Source organism: Babylonia areolata, chromosome 18 (assembly GCF_041734735.1).
Source record: "Babylonia areolata isolate BAREFJ2019XMU chromosome 18, ASM4173473v1, whole genome shotgun sequence".
Classification (NCBI taxonomy): Eukaryota; Metazoa; Mollusca; class Gastropoda; order Neogastropoda; family Buccinidae; genus Babylonia; species Babylonia areolata.
Window position 1 is genome coordinate 56,395,631 of NC_134893.1, and position 17,497 is coordinate 56,413,127.

The 17,497-nt window shown below is 43.5% G+C and overlaps 1 protein-coding gene across 1 annotated transcript in view; it reads right to left on the reverse strand.

The window, feature by feature from the left end:
* The window catches only part of LOC143292285 (neuropeptide SIFamide receptor-like), a 45,177-nt gene extending 43,350 nt beyond the window's left edge, over nucleotides 1-1,827 (reverse strand). The window contains exon 1 of the mRNA XM_076602471.1: nucleotides 1,629-1,827. Coding sequence (XP_076458586.1) covers nucleotides 1,629-1,827 — 199 coding nt within the window. The remainder of the gene's footprint in view (nucleotides 1-1,628) is intronic.
* Nucleotides 1,828-17,497: the final 15,670 nt, after the last annotated feature.

Here is a 17,497-nt window from a genome sequence, read left to right on the forward strand (position 1 = left end):
TCTGATCCGAATGGCAAACACACACACCACCACTCAAAACAAAAAAACCCAAAAAACAAAAAACAAACAAAAAAAAAAAAACAGACAGTGATCCACCCCTCCCCCCCGTCACCCAACGCCACAACATGAAATTATACCACACGGTGACATACACCCACATACACATGATTATACTGACCTACCACCAACACAAAACCATACACATATACACATACGGAAGAACGTCTTTCTGATGAAGCCCTGTGTGCGAAAATTTGAGAGCAGAATAAAATGATAATTATTTTATTTAGGGTTTATTTACAATTTGTTGTTGCGCTCTTTCGAGAATCTGCTCCTGTGGAATAATTGTCATGGAATGGTGCCAGCATGACCAGGATCTATCTTGTGTTTTCTACACACACACACACACACACACACACACACACACACACACACACACACACACACACACACACACACACACACACACACACACACACCTCTGTGGAGTGATGGCCTAAAGGTAACGCGTCCGCCTACGAAGCGAGAGAATCTGAGCGCGCTGGTTCGAATCACGGCTCAGTCGCCGATATTTTCTCCCCTTCCACTAGTCTTTGAGTCTGGACGCTAGTCATTCGGATGAGACGATAAACCGAGGTCTCGTGTGTAGCATGCACTTAGCGCACGTAGAAGAACCCACGGCAACAAAAGGGTTGTCCCTGGCAAAATTCTGTAGAAAAACTTACTTCGATAGGAAAACAAATAAAACTGCACGCAGGAAAAAAAGAAAAGGAAAAAAACGGGTGGCGTTGTAGTGTAGCCACGCGCTCTCCCTGGTGAGAGCAGTCCGAATTTCACACTGAGAAATCTGTTGATAAAAAGAAATACAAAATACAATACAAATACAAACACGCACACACACACGTAGGCGTATATATACTTAAGCATCAACCACCCACCTACACATCCTTACCACCACCACCAACACACACACACACCCATCCCACACCTCAGCTCTCTCCACACACACACACCTCGAAACCCACCTAAGACCCCCCTCCCCCTCTCACCTTCCCCTACATACCTATCCACACACACACACACACACATTTGCCCTACCTACACACACGCACACACACACACACTACCCTTACCCGCTCAACCCCCCCACCCACACCCCACACACGGACCGACACCTACACACCCTACCCGCACACACACACACACACACACACTACCCTTACTCGCTCACACACACACGCACACACACACCCTATCCGCATACACACACACACACACACACACACACACACACACACACACACACACGCTCATGTTTATGTTTCATTGAGTCTTATACACTTTAACGTTTTATGACAGTAAAAATTATTCTGTTCTTTTCTATTCACACACACACACACACACATACAAACACCCTACCCGCATATACACACACACACACACACACACACCCTACCCCCCCACATCTGCCCTATACACACACACACACACACACACACAACCTACCCGCACACACGCACACACCCACACCACCCTATCACCACCCCCAAACACCCACATGCATATGGGCAAGGAGCTGGGGGGGCCGGGGGGGGGGGGGGGGGCCTGGAGGGACCTGACTCACTCACCGTTGTAGAGGTTGGCGATGAGGTTGACGGGCACGCAGAAGACGGCCACCAGCAGGTCGGCCAAGGCCAGGTTGAACAGGAAGTAGTTGGTGACGCTGTGCATGCTGGTCTTGCGGGCCACCACCGCCATCACCATCCCGTTGCCCAGCAGCGCCACCACCGTCACCAGACCGTAGGCCAGGGCGTACACCAGCACCATGTGACTCGGCTGCTTCAGCAACGGGTAGAAGACCTCCTCCTCCTCCTCCCCCTCCTGTTCCCCCTCCCCACCCCTCGAGCTCCAGTTACCACCGCCGCTGGCGTTGCTGAAGAAAGAGCTCCAGTCCGTCCCATGACCTTCACCTTGTGCCAGTGCTGAAGGTCGGAGGTCAAGGTCGAGGTTGGAGCGAAGAAGCGGGTAGGTTCCGTTGTTGATTTTGATGTTGGTGGTGGTGGTGGTGGTGGTGCTACCCCGGAAAGAGGCAGCAGAGACCTGTTCCAAAGTGTGGGGGAACGTGGCACTCATCGTCTGTTAATTAGTTAACGTTTTATCTTCTGGAAGTTAATTTCGTAGTTATTGATGAATTTTTTTATTCTTATTTCCTTTGTTCCATCTCTTCTTCACTTCTTATTTTGTTGGGGGTTCTGTTAACTTGACGGTACTGGGAAGAACTGTTTTCTTCACAATAATGACATCAAATTAACTGTCACACACACACACACACACACACACACACACACACACACACACACACACACACACTCACAAAGGCCCGGAGTTCAATGTTTGTTTGGATGGAGTGGAGCCGGAGCCGGAGCCGGAGCCGGAGGAGAGTGGGTGGGTGGATGAGTGTGGTGGTTGGAGGAAGGAGCGGGGGGGTGGGGGGGTGGGGTGGGGAGTGGGGGTGGGGGAGCAGGGAATGGGGTAGGGGGGTGTCGACGAGGCACCAACAGGGAGATCACTCTTCCAGGAAGACAGCAGTGATCACGTTATGACGCCGGTCCCCCCCCCCGCGCGCCATGCAAACGAGAGGCGTCAACCTCTCACAGGGGCGTGACAGGGGAACACAGACACCCACACCATCACCACCAAAGGAAGGAGGAGGAGGAGGAGGAGGAGCACTCGCGGGAGGAGGTAGAGGGGTGGGGGGGGGGGGTGGGGAGGGGCGGGGAGGGGGGGAGGGGGGGAGGGTGTTGGACAAAACTACTAATTCTTAATTACAATAATGACGGCGGTGTCTGATATCGGGACTGTCCTCGTCTCACTCACGTCAGTTTCACACCCCGCTAAAGCCGCGTGATTTCCAACAGCTCTCCTTTGTTGGAGGCACAGACGTCACGTGACCCTCGTCGCTCTGAATACAATACGACCCTTCTCCAACCCCATAAAAATAAACAAAAAAAAAAATCAAAAAACAAAAAAATAAAAACCCAACCAAAAAAAAAAAAAAAAGCCTTACAAACGAACAAACAGGCTGGCCAACTGTCTATATCACGGGCTGTGTTATTGGCTCGCGGTCAGGGTCTCGTCATCCCTTCCCCGGGGGGTCGGGGTGGGGGGTCCGGGGGGGGGGGGGGGGGGTGTGATCCCTTTTCAGACCTCTGTCTGTCTGGTGGTCCTGTGGAGACCTGTCGTCGAGTTGGTGTCGTCCACGGGAAGGGTAATTGGACGACGCCCTGTCGTCAGGCGCCGAACTGCTTCCAACCAAGCATCCAAATTCTGTAGCGGTGGTGTGTGTGTGGGGTGGGTGGGTGGGGGCTTGGGGGTTGGGGGGGTATGTAGTGTGTGTGTGTGTGTGTGTGTGTGTGTGTGTGTGTGTGTGTGTGTGTGTGTGTGTAGGGGGAAGGGGTATGTCGTGTGTGTGTGTGTGTGTGTGTGTGTGTGTGTGTGTGTGTGTGTGTGTGTGTGTGTGTGTGTGTGTGTCTGTGTCTCTCTCTGTGTATGGGTGTATGCGTGCGTGTGTGGGTGGGTATATCGTGTGTGGATGTCTGTAGGGTATGGGTGTGTGTGGGTGTGAGTGTAGGGTGGGGTATGTGTGTTGCGGGTGTGGGTGTGTGTGTGGGGGGGGGGGACGGCCGGGGGGGGACGGCTGTGGGGGGGTGGAAGGGGTCGTGAGGGGGTGGGGGTGGGGGTGGGCGTGGGGGGTGTCTTTGGGTGAGGATGTCAGACCGTCCGGCGTCTGGCAGTGGTCAAGCGCTGCCCTCTGACTGGAGGTCTGGAGGTAGAAGATCTGCAAGGACAGACATCCGTTCAGAAAAAATAAGGCACAGAAAATGTGCGTATGTGTGTGTGTATGTGCGGGCGCATGTGTGTGTGTGTGTGTGTGTGTGTGTGTGTGTGTGTGTGTGTGTGTGTGTGCGTGCGTGTGTGTGTGTGTGTTGGGTGTGTGTGTGTGTGCGCGCGCGCGTGAAAGACAGAGAAAGAGAGAGAGAGAGAAAGAGAGAGAGACAGAGAGAGGCACAGAGAATGTCACACACACACACACACACACACACACACACACACACACACACACACACAAACACACACACACACACACAGAATCGAAACGAAAAGAAACGAAATTTTATTTCACCATCAACACACAACCGACAGACCAGTTCTTTTGTGCGGCGCCCAAATAATTCTTCACAGAATTATAGAAGAAGAAGAAGAAGAAGAAGAAGAAGAAGAAAAAGAAGAAGAAGAAGAAGAAGAAGAAGAAGAAGAAGAAGAAATAAGACAAGCACAATTACAACAATACTTTTTTTTTGCCAACCCAGCCCAGCCATGGAGCATACATTCGTCATGAATGGAATTTGCAAGTAAACAGAAAGCAAAGAGAGAGAGAGAGAGAAGAGTAGGTAACCACATGTCTGCTTTCCACACAGGGTTAGTTTTGTCTGAAATGTGGTATAAGATTCAATAGTTGACCACAGACCAGGAGCAAATATCTCAGACGGGAAGGATCATCTTTTGCCTCCGTCCGGCCCCCCTGACAAAAACGACATACAGTCTCCTGTCGCCACTCCTGTAAGCTGCTGGTGAAAGACTGTACTTCTGAATTTTTTGGGAAAAAAATATACCCCAAAAGGTTCTTTATTTTGTAATCTTTTCATTGGAAAAAAATCATTATTTTGTCATCTTTTCATTTTTGTTTGCAATCTCTCACTCTCACGCGCGCGCGCGCGCGCGCACACACACACACACACAGACACACAGACACGCACACACAAACACACACACACACACACACACGCACATACACAGAGACACACACACACACACAGACACGCACACACACACACACACACACACAGACACGCACACACACACATACACAGACAGACACACACACACACACATTCACAGAGACACACACACAGACATGCACACACACACACACACACACACACACACACACACACACACACACACACACACACACACACACACAGCTACTGAAAGCGAGGGGACTGAATAGAATTGGTTTACTGCGGCAACAGGACAAGGAAACGATACTTTCTCCCCATCCAGCCTTCAAAAGGGTAAAGGAAAAGTGAGAAGAAAAGAAATAGAAATGGAGAATAAAGAAAGAAAAGATACATGAATTAAAACAACAACAACAAAATATATGTTGTCATGGATACATGACCAGACTTCTGCAGCTTTTTGAGGTCAAAAAGAATGAAATAGTGATAAACAGAGAGAGAGAGAGAGAGAGGGAGAGAGAGGGAGAGGTGTCACACACACACACATACGCACGCAGGCACGAACGCACACACAACTGATTAAACAGAGATTCACGCATCGTAAAACACAAGCAGTTAATTAAATACAACAATATGCATGCATCACTAGTCATTTACAATGATGATGATGATAACAATGCAATCAACAAACGGCATTTAACCCTCCTCGCCCCGCCCCGCCGCCCCAAAATAAACAAACAAACAAACAAAACAACAACAACAACAACAACAACAACAACAACACACACACACACACACACACACACACACACACACACACACACACACACACACAAAGAAAAAGGAAAGACAAAACGCATTGCAAAAAACACACACAAAAAAACACACACTAAAACAACAACAAAAAACAAAAAAAGACAAAAAACCAAGGCAATTGTTCGAAGCAAATATATAAATAATTTTTCGTCAGTTTTGTTGCCGAATAACAAGCCCTCTTATTCCACCTATTCTTTTTATCATCAGAGGCCGCACTGCCGACTATTTGCAAGGGCGGAAGAGGTCTGGTAAGAAGAAAGAGACCTTGCAGCGACAGCAACAAATACGGATTCCGCTCTTCGACGATAAAGACGATACAGAATGGTACTTGGGACCAACTGAGAAAGAGAAAGTACAACTGGGCTGACGATGGCCCGGGATATAAGAGACTGGCACATTTATGAGGACCCCCCCCAAAAACAAACAAACAAAAAAACAAAAAAACGCGGAGGCGTTTGTCAACCTATAATTCGAAAAGTCTCCTGACTCTGTCAATAAAAAGGTCTGCCTTACACAGGTTTCAGCTTACCGCCCACAAAAGAAATCCCATGCGGTCAGAATAAAAGCCAGAGTCAGTAGCGACGATGTCACTTTGGGGAAGAATCAAACCTTCTGCCAAGACTGGAGGTGGCTTGGAAGAAGGAATGGGTGTACAGGAATTCCTTTAAATCTCTCTCGTTTGAAGTCACTCGTTTTGTCTGAGTGAAAGACATCTCCCCCCCGACCCCCCAAAAAATGTACAGTGACAACAGAAACTACCAACTTTTTAAAATTATTAAAAAAAAAGAGACACGCGAAGTGGAGGAAAGTCCGAAAAGTAACGCAGTAAACACAGTTAAGCAATACACCAGTAGCCAGGATGAAAGAAGAAATGCGATAAATCAGACTAACATGAAAGAAGAAATGTGATAAATCACACCCACAGGAAAACGTGGAGACAGCGGATTATAAAGAACGAAAAAAAAAAGGAAAAAAAGAAGAAGAAAGAAAAAAGATTGATCCGGGAAACACGTCCCTGGAAGCAGCCTGCAAAAGAAAAAGATGAATGTGTTCGGGTTGCAGTCCGCACAGTTTTCCCGACTGTCCGTCCCTCCGAACCCCCCTTCCCCCCCCCCCCCCCGACCGCTCCCCGCCCCCATGACAGATTGTATCAGATGCTACAGACGCAACAGCCGATTGGTCAGTCTGAGTGTCCTGAGTTCAATCCCGATATCGGCGCCTGGTCGGAAGCGAAAGTCTTCTGGGTGGAGATTTTTCCGATCTGCCAGGTCAACGTATGCGTAAACTTGCTGTTGCCTTACTCCGGTTGGTGTGTATGCGCATCAAAAGATCTATTCCGCACTTTACAGGTCGCATAATCAATGTCAGTGTTCGGTGGGTTATGGAAACACGAACCGGTGGGTCAGGAAACACAACCATACCCAGCATGCACATCCCCGAAAACGAAATATGGCTGTCTATATGGCGGGAGGAAAACCGTCACACACAGTCAAAAACCCTGGTAAATAGGAATGAACGTGAGAGCTGCAGCCTACGAATGCAGAAAGAAAGATCCTCTGCTGTAACGACGATAATGAGTCATCACTGCAGATGTGCAACACGACGGATATTGTTCCGTCACAACAGACTCGCCTGATGAATAATACGAACAGAACGGAGGTTGAATATAGATATCAGAGAAATCAAAATCAAAAACCCAATACATACCTGCCACAAAGGAGAACGAAGAAAAACAACTAAATCTGGGAAAAGCAAAAAAGATTTTTGGTCAAAGGGCTTTTCAGTATCAAGCACCTTCTGTCTGGAATTCTCTTCCTCTGGAACTCCGGCACTCATCAACTCTGTCCTCTTTCAAAGGAAAAATGTCCTCATGTGGTCTTGTGTGGTATAATGTACTATTGAATATGTATTGTCTCATGTGAGGCGCATATAGCCCATTATATGGGGAGCTTGCGCCATATAAGTACAATATATCATTATTATCATCATTAAAACTGACAGATGTTTTATTTGACTTGGAAAGCAAATCATTGCTGGATGAAGCAATGTGTCCTGTTTGAAGGTTTGTTTAACATATCACCACTGGAGGAAACAATGTGTCCTGTGTGAAGGTTTGTTTAACAAATCACCATTGGAGAAAACAATGTGTCCTGTCTGAAGGTTTGTTTAAGAAATCATCACTGGAGGAAACAATGTGTCCTGTCTGAAGGTTTGTTTAACAAATCAGCACTGAAACAATGTGTCCTGTCTGAAGGTTTGTTTAACATATCACCACTGGAGGAAGCAATGTGTCCTGTCTGAAGGTTTGAAACAATGTGTCCTGTCTGAAGGTTTGTTTAACAAATCATCACTGGAGGAAGCACTGTGTCCTGTCTGAAGGTTTGTTTAACAAACATCACTGGAGGAAACAATGTGTCCTGTCTGAAAGTTTATTTAACAAATCATCAGTGGAGGAAGCAATGCGTCCTGTCTGAAGGTTTGAAGCACTGTGCCCTGTCTGAAGGTTTGAAGCAATGTGTCCTGTCTGAAGGTTTGAAGCAATGTGTCCTGTCTGAAGGTTTGTTGAACGCGAGACGAAGTAAGAGGCGCCGTGGCAGAATCAGATAGACGTTGGACTTCCGATCCATTATGTTCACCAGAGATCAGGGTTCTAGGCCCCGTTTCAGCATGGTGGTGTATCCTTTGGAAAGGCACTTACTTCCGATTTTCCTCACTCCACAAAGGTGTGAATGGGAACCTGACCTTCGTCGGGAAAGGCCTAACCGGCGTGAGAAGAGATTGGGGCCCGCCTTCCTGTACCAAGCCCTAGACACAGGGGAAATGAGTTCACCACCTCAATGGCCAGCAAAACCCCATGGGATTCTTATCCCTTATTTATTTAAAACAGAAAAGAAAACCTTTTCAAAGGGGCAAAAAGAACGCAGCATGATTATAATCATCCCTCTAAAGTGTCGTGGAGGTGAAACAGCATGATTATAACCATCCCTCTAAAGTGTCGTGGAGGTGAAACAGCATGATTATAACCATCCCTCTAAAGTGTCGTGAAGGTGAAACAGCATGATTATAATCATCCCTCTAAAGTGTCGTGGAGGTGAAACAGCATGATTATAACCATCCCTCTAAAGTGTCGTGGAGGTGAAACAGCATGATTATAATCATCCCTCTAAAGTGTCGTGGAGGTGAAACAGCATGATTATAATCATCCCTCTAAAGTGTCGTGAAGGTGAAACAGCATGATTATAATCGTCCCTCTAAAGTGTCGTGAAGGTGAAACAGCATGATTACAATCATCCCTCTAAAGTGTCGTGGAGGTGAAACAGCATGATCTCCGAAAAGAAGCACTGGAAGAATCGGCCTCAGAAATGAAAGAGACAGAGAAGGGAACAGTGGCTGAAAGATACAGAATAAAATAGGTTTTTGCAATGCATGCACAGAAGTTCCAAAATTTAAGACAGGTAGTGGTTTCCATTGCTTCTCTCATGCGACTCACACGCAGTGTGGTCCTAGGATTCTGGGGAAAACTTTCGATCAAATTTTAACAGATTACTTTTGACCTCGAGCTGCTCGACTGGAAAGCGTGTGGTCCCACAAATAGGTATGTTCAGTCGATATCAGAGACCTTTATTCGAGATTTACATGCATTAGCTATTTGGCTGAAATGGGAGTTTGAGAATGAAAGTATCTGGTGCAAAACGCGTGTGGTTCCTGTTTGTTTGGAATAGGAATCAAAGTTCAGAGTGTGACGAATTGTCATTTTCAAAATTTATGTCATATAAGCAGTGAAGTAAATGAAACATATCACTTCATCGCGCTGGGAGCTGTCATTCTACATTTTGTTGAAGAACAATCCGTACGTTATCTTTGCATTTGTGCCGAGGTTATTTATTATTTTTAATATGCGAAACCTTATTTTGACAAGAAAATGTTTTACACTACAAAAAATCAAGAAACTGAACAAGATTCCACGCATGGCTGTCACCTTTGGACGCCCACTTTTGATTTATCTGACGATTCAGCAAATCACTGGGTTAAACAAGATCGATGTTCACGTTGATTGTTCTCAGTTACACACTCGAAAGTCAAAGTATTAAAAACTCGGGAACAAAAAGAGTTTATGGCAGCAACGAAGGGTAAAATGCCCCTTCCAAATGAATGTCTCTATTGGGATACCAGGCTAGCAATTTTCTGTAAACTCAAGTCAGACTGAAATCAGTTCAAAGTCGGAGACAGTATGATGAATTGCAGTGGGTGGATGTATTAAAGCACATGCATGCTTCTTCCATTTCCCTCGTGAACCCCCCCCCCCCTCTCTCTCACACACAGATTTTCCAAAGGCAGTGAAAAAATTCGATCTATTGGATCCTGTTTTCTTTTTAGAATTTCGATCTGTTCCGAGATGAGATGAGGTGTGCTTCTTTCCCGTGTACACCTCCCTCCGGCATTTCATTTCAGCCTGAATGGATAGATTGTAGCCTGCAGCGAGGGTGGTTTTCACGACAGCGCAACTGCATTCGGTGCCTTCGTTTTCAAATCGTGTAGACGTTTTTCTTTCTTTCTTTATATTTTTTCTTGTATCTTTACGTTTTGTTGCCTTCGGAATTCCGTTCTTAAATTTTTGATGGAATTCAGTTTTCTGTTCTTATTTATTTATTTGTTTGTTTATTTATCTATTCATTTATTCACCATTTTTGTTTTCTCGTACTGATGATGACCTAAGTTGATCTAATTTATCTCTTTATCAGCTGTCTAGCGCAGAAATGTGATTCACGGTGGATGATCAGTGGGACTGGCGTATATAGGGTCTGCGTTTTATCCACATGGAATATGTCTCTAATATATAGAAATAGCAGAAGATGATTTGAACAGACAGCTGTCCAGATGACCTTTGGCCTTCGGTAGTTGTTCTGTCAGTACAGCCAGATGTCAGTACATCCAGTTGGATCAGATCACAGCAAGGACATTCTGACGATCATTGTACTTTCTTGTTGTCCAGGAGTCAGATGTGGTGCCATCTCTGAGAATAGCACATGTTAATTTCATCATCTTTGATGAACAGACGATAAATAAATAAACGAAAAAACGAAAAAAAAGCTCTGATTCTGAGTAACGGAATGGGATGAGATTTTCGCACATCTTGGACGGCTGAAGGCTGCAATATTTTCCAGTGTCACTAGGAAGGTTGGCTGGCCGGCTGAATCTTGCGCGGGCGTCTTCTTCTTCTCTCTCCTCTCCATCACTCCGTGAAGTAATTGGGGCACCGCAGACAAGAACTGCTCACTAGACTCCTCCAGGTCTGCTGGTTGTGCGTCAAAGCCTGTGGATGGTTTTCCCGTCCATTCTGCAAAGTTGTCAGTATATAGTTTTTTCCTGTTTTCCCCTCCGTCTCCCTCCCTCAACAGTTCTTTGGAGGATTGTTTTAAGCATGGCCATTGGAAACGTATGGTGTATGGGTAGGGTATTAGAAAAAACAACCACAACTTAAAATACCGTTCTTAACTGTGGCTACCTCACGACCACTCATTATCTTTCTAAATTAATAATAATAATAATAATGGTATTTATATAGCGCTGGATCTTGTGCGCTTAAAATTAAAAACAAAGGAGTGTTAGTTGCTGTCATCATGAGTGGATTGTAAAGCGCTTTGTGCAATGAGCAAAGCGCTGATAAATGTCCAGTTATTATCATTATTACTATCATAATTATTTCACCTTACCGGATCCTGTAGATATGCCTTCACTTGCACCTCTCCTTGTAGTTCGAACTCACTTTCTCTAGGTGTCAATTCGGATGAAGAAATAAAAAGTTCCGAAGGTTAAATCTCTGTGTGTGTTTCACGGAGTTGAACAAATATGTAAATAAAAACAAAAAGGAATGATAATAACTGCACAGCAAGGCCTGTAGTAACGCTGGTGATAAGAGGAACCCTTTGTCTTGTACAAATGGGGTGCAGCGGGATCACGGTAAGTGAGAACGAGGGTTGTCTATCAGATCACATACATTCCCATCGTGGATGGGACTGCCTGAGGCTGTTGCAGGCAAACTATTTCTGGACAGAAACGAGTGGAATCCGTTGTGCTGGAAGCGGAAGGTGCGGGATGGAAACTGTTGAGGGGCTGACTGTGGAGGGGGAAGAGCTCTTGAAGGAACAGGGTTTGGGCAAAGCTCTTGAAAGGAATTGTTTTCTGAGGAGGTCCTGAAGGATTTTTTTTTCTGAAGAGCTCCTCAAAATAGTGTTTTCTGAAGCGCTTCTGAAAGAAACGGTTTTCTGGTTTGTCTTTTAAAAAAATTATAATTCTGTTTTCTTTTTTTAATCCTTTACTTGCAAAACCGTGGTTGGGCAAAGCTATCGAAAGAAATTGTTTTCTGAAGAGCTGCCGAAAGTAATGTTTTCTGAAGCCCTTCTGAAAGAAACGGTTTCTGGTTAGTCTTTTAAATTGTTTTAATAATAAATACAGTTCTGTTTTCGTTTTATCAATATCCTTTACTTTCAAAACTGTGGTTGTTATGAACCAAACATCTCCATAATGGGGATAAAAATTTACCTTTTGTCTTCCGGTTTTTTGGTAAGGGTTAATTTCTTTTGGATGAGTTGCTACTGACTTTACTTCAGTGCTGGGATTATTGGACTGGATTTTTTGTGTCTGAGGCTAAAGCTTCAACCATGTTTTGTCATTTCTATCGTTTCTTCTTTGTTCCTGTGATCCATTTCCTGTCTCTGAAAAAAAAGGAAACCTATTAGAAAAGGATAGAAGGGTGTTATTTTCGGCTTCTGGGCCATACTTCGTAAATACATTTAAGAACAGTGGGCGTCTGAATTAGAAAAAGATCGGCTGTTGGTTAATCAGAAGTAACAGTTATTTAGTCATTTAGATCATGTGGAGTTCATCCCTCGCATCCATTAATTGTAGTTTCTTCTTCTTCCTTTTTTTTATGGTGTGACACGCACAGGGCCATGAGACCTGCTGTTTGTTGGGCTGTCTATAAAACATTACCACGACACCAAACTGATGTTTGTTGGGCTGTCTATAAAACATTACCACGACACCAAACTGCTGTTTACTGGGCTATCTATTATACATAACCACAACACTAAGCTGATGTTTACTGGGCTATCTATTATACTTAACCACGACACCAAACTGATGTTTACTGGGCTATCTATTATACATAACTACGACACTAAACTGATGTTTACTGGGCTATCTATTATACATAACCACGACACTAAACTGATGTTTACTGGGCTATCTATTATACATAACCATGACACCAAACTGATGTTTGTTCGGCTATCTATTAAACATAACCACGACACTAAACTGATGTTTACTGGGCTATCTATTATACATAAGCACGACACCAAACTGATGTTTACTGGGCTATCTGTTATACATAACCACGACACTAAACTGATGTTTACTGGGCTATCTATTATACATAACCACGACACTAAACTGATGTTTACTGGGCTATCTATTATACATAACCACGACACTAAACTGATGTTTGCTGGGCTATCTATTATACATAACCACGACACTAAACTGATATTTGCTGGGCTATCTATTATACATAACCACAACACTAAGCTGATATTTGCTGGGGTTTTTCTGTTATACATAACCACGACACTAAACTGACGTTTGTTGGGCTATCTATTACACATAACCACGATACTAAACTGATGTTTGTTCGGCTATCTATTAAACATAACCACGACACTAAACTGATGTTTTTTGGGCTATCTATTATACATAACCACGACACTAAACTGATGTTTGTTGGACTAACTGTTATATATATCCACGACACTAAACTGATATTTGCTGAGCTATCTATTATACATAACCACGATACTAAACTGATGTTTGCTGGGCTATCTATTATACATAACCACGACACTAAACTGATATTTGCGGGGCTATCTATTATACATAACCACGACACTAAACTGATATTTGCTGGGCTATCTATTATACATAACCACGACACTAAACTGATATTTGCTGGGCTATCTATTATACATAACCACGACACTAAACTGATGTTTACTGGGCTATCTATTATACATAACCACGACACTAAACTGATATTTGCTGGGCTATCTATTATACATAACCACGACACTAAACTGATATTTGCTGGGCTATCTATTATACATAACCACGACACTAAACTGATATTTGCTGGGCTATCTGTTATATATAACCACGACACTAAACTGTGCCGCCATTCCTGAAATGACTTTTCTCACAGCAGGTCTTGTCTGGGTCCTTTTCTTCAGCACCTTGGTGGTATTAGTGACTGATAATCTTGTGCAACAGCGTACTGGTGAAATGCATCGCATTAGACAGTTAAACTGACGGGCGCAATAGCCGAGTGGTTAAAGCGTTGGACTTTCAATCTGAGGGTACCGGGTTCGAATCTCGGTAACGGCGCCTGATGGGTAAAGGATGGAGATTTTTCCGATCTCCCAGGTCAACATAATGTGCAGGCCTGCTTGTGCCTGAAAACCCTTCTTATGTATACGCAAGCAGCCGATTACATACGCACGTTAAAGATCCTGTAATCCATGTCAGCGTTTGGTGGGTTATGGAAACAAGAACATACTCAGCATGCACATCCCCAAAAACGGAGTATGGCTGCCTACATGGCGGGGAAAAACGGTCACACACGTAAAAGCCCACTCGTGTACATACGAGTGAACGTGGGAGTTGCAGCCCACGAACGAAGAAAAAGAAGAAGAAGAAGAATACAATGAAATTGAGTGTTCCAGCCCAACAGTAGTAGAACGTTCAGTCGCAAAAAAAAAGAAAAAAAAAAAAGAAAAGAAAAAAAAGTCATTTGCATTGCCCACATTGACGTAGGTCTACCATTTTTTTGTGGTTAGCAGTAATGAATTTGTATTTTCTCAAAGCAAGGCAAAAAAAAAAAAAAAAAAGAAGAAGAAAAAAGTCATTTGCATTGCCAACACTGACGTAGGTCTACCATTTTTTGATGTTAGCAGTAATGGATTTGTATTTTCTCAAAGCAATAAAGCATACAACTTTGTGCTGAGTCAGAAATAAGAAATGAAAATAATGGTAAAGATCGAAAAAAACTGTTCGCTATATAATTCGTACGGTGATAATCTTTCCCCATAGACATACTAAGAGGAAACGATCTTGAAGGATACTGTTATAGGCATAAATGTAATGTGACAAGATAGGTAATGAAAGTAGAGATGAAAGACAAGAGAATAATGTCTTTTGGCAAAGTATAATTTCCGATCACAACGGGGTGGTGCCTTTGTGATGGTGACCGGGGGTTCAGTAGGACGGGTGGGCAGTTATTTGGGGAAGTAGGTCATACACCGGATAGTTTGACGCAAAGGTTTTTTCTGTTGGCCTTTTGTTTTCTTCTGATAATTTCAACCCACCACACAGACAGAAAAAAAAGTGATTAATCATCGGTGAAATGTTCTGATTTCATTTTCTTGAAAAGTTTCGTGATGATTATAAGAAAGGGCACTACTAGACAAAGAAAAATACATTTAAAATATATATACAGAGAGAGAGAGAGAGAGAGAGAGAGAGAGAGAGAGAGAGAGAGAGAGGGGGTTATGTATGAAAAGAAACATGAAGAAGGAAACAGAATGGGGACAGGACACACACACACACACACACACACACACACACACACACACACACACACACACACACATAAAGAAGAAGAAGAAGGAAAAGAAGGAAAAGAAAGAGACGGGAGAGACAGCGAGGGAGAGAAGGAGGCGGAAGTGGAGACTGTGGAGACAGAGGAAGGGAAAGAGAAAGGACAAGGACATATAACATAGAAAGACAGTGAGAAAGAGGAAATAGGCAGTAGAGAGAGAGAGAGAGAGAGAGAGAGAGAGAGAGAGAGAGAGAAACAGAGAGATAGAGACAGAGACAGAGAGAGACAGAGACACACAGACACAGAGATAACGAGAGAAAGAAACACGAGAAACACGAGAAAGAGATTCAAGATTCAAGATTCAAAAACTTTATTACTCAAGGATAAAGATTTTAGGCATTGCCTAGTCTTCCAATCTGTCCTTGTGACAACAAAAACAGTAACGATAAGACACAACAATAATAATAATAATAGTAAATACCACCACTACCACTACCACTACTACTACTACTACTACTAATGATGATTATAATACTAATCAACGGACCATCATCATCATAAAAAGTATAATGAAGGGAACACTGTCACACACTCACTCCCACCCACCCACACACATATGCACACACTCATCCCCAAACACACACACCCTTATGCATATACATATTTGCACATATACCCACATGCATGCATATGTCTACATGTACATACAGATATGTATGCATATGTATACATAAACATAATTAGGTATCAAATCATATTGTAGTACATTACAGATCACATTGTAGTACAATAGCAGATATTGAAAAAAAGAAAAGAAAAAAAAATCAAGAAGTAAAGGGGTTATTAAGACTGTCAAATTAATCACCACACAGAATACAGGAAAGAGGCACGACTGAAATGAAAATATATAAACAGAGCAGAGAAATATAGTTATATCACTGTACATATACAACGGTGATGAGAAACCTGACGCTGATGTGGCAGGCAATAACATCCAATCAATAGCTTGCATGTAATACATAAAAATCACAAAAGGTTGAAAATAAGATGAAACACGTTAGTGTACGTAAAAGAATAGACAGCGCATACATTTCACAAAGGGCATGATGTGTTTAGGCCGGTTATATTTGGTTTGGGGGTCTATTGTTTGTGGAGCAGAAATTTTCGTACCCTTGATTTGAAGGACGATAATGAATCGCCTGTCTTGACGAACGTAGGAAGAGAGTTCCAAATAGATGGTCCAAAAAATGCAAAGCTAGATTTGTACAAGTCAATGCGCACACGAGGCAGAATATAATTATCTGAATCGTAACGCTCTGTTGCCCTTTGAACAAATTCACTGAGGTACGGTGGTGACATATGGTTGTGTACTTTGAACATGAGGACCATTCTATTGTATTCAAATTGCTTGTACAGTGGTAATATTTCCAGTTTTGTTAATTTCTCATCTGTTGATAGTGAGTGGTCGGGTAGAATAAGTTTAGCTGCTCGTCTATGTAATGAGTTAATTTTTTTGAGCTGGTTGTGACTGGCATTGCTCCAGATTGTAGATGCATAATTGATATGAGAAAGACAATGTGCCCCGAAGAATAATTTGCGGGTTGGAGCATCGACATAATGTCTAAGTTTATTGAGTAAGAACAGATTGCGAGCTAACTGTTTGCAGACATGGTAAATATGAGCTTGCCAGTTTAGTTCTTTATCAATTATTACCCCAAGAACGCGGTGCTCACAAACTTGTTCAACTGGGTTCTTGTTTACCTCAAGTTTTAGAGTGAGAGGCTTACGTTGGTGTTTTTGTCTGGATGTCAGTGCCATACTTTTTGTCTTATGTGGGTTAAGTTCCATATGATTCTGGTAACACCAGTCTAAGATGTCATTTATTCCCTGTTGTAGCGATGATTGTACAACAGCGATGTTGGTGTCACTACAATGAAGAGAACTGTCATCAGCGAACAGATCGCAGATGACGTTGCCAGGTGATATGTGCATCGGCAAGTCATTTATATAGATGCAAAAGAGTAGAGGTCCAAGAATAGACCCTTGCGGTACACCACAATCTACATGACCTTCAGAGAGAGAGAGAGAGAGAGAGAGAGAGAGAGAGAGAGAGAGAGAGAGAGAGAAGGAGAGACAGACAGACAGACAGACAGACAGAGACAAAGACAGAGATTCACAATTGTTGGTTGGCTGGCACAATCGGTAGAACACCGAGCTCTCAGTTATGATG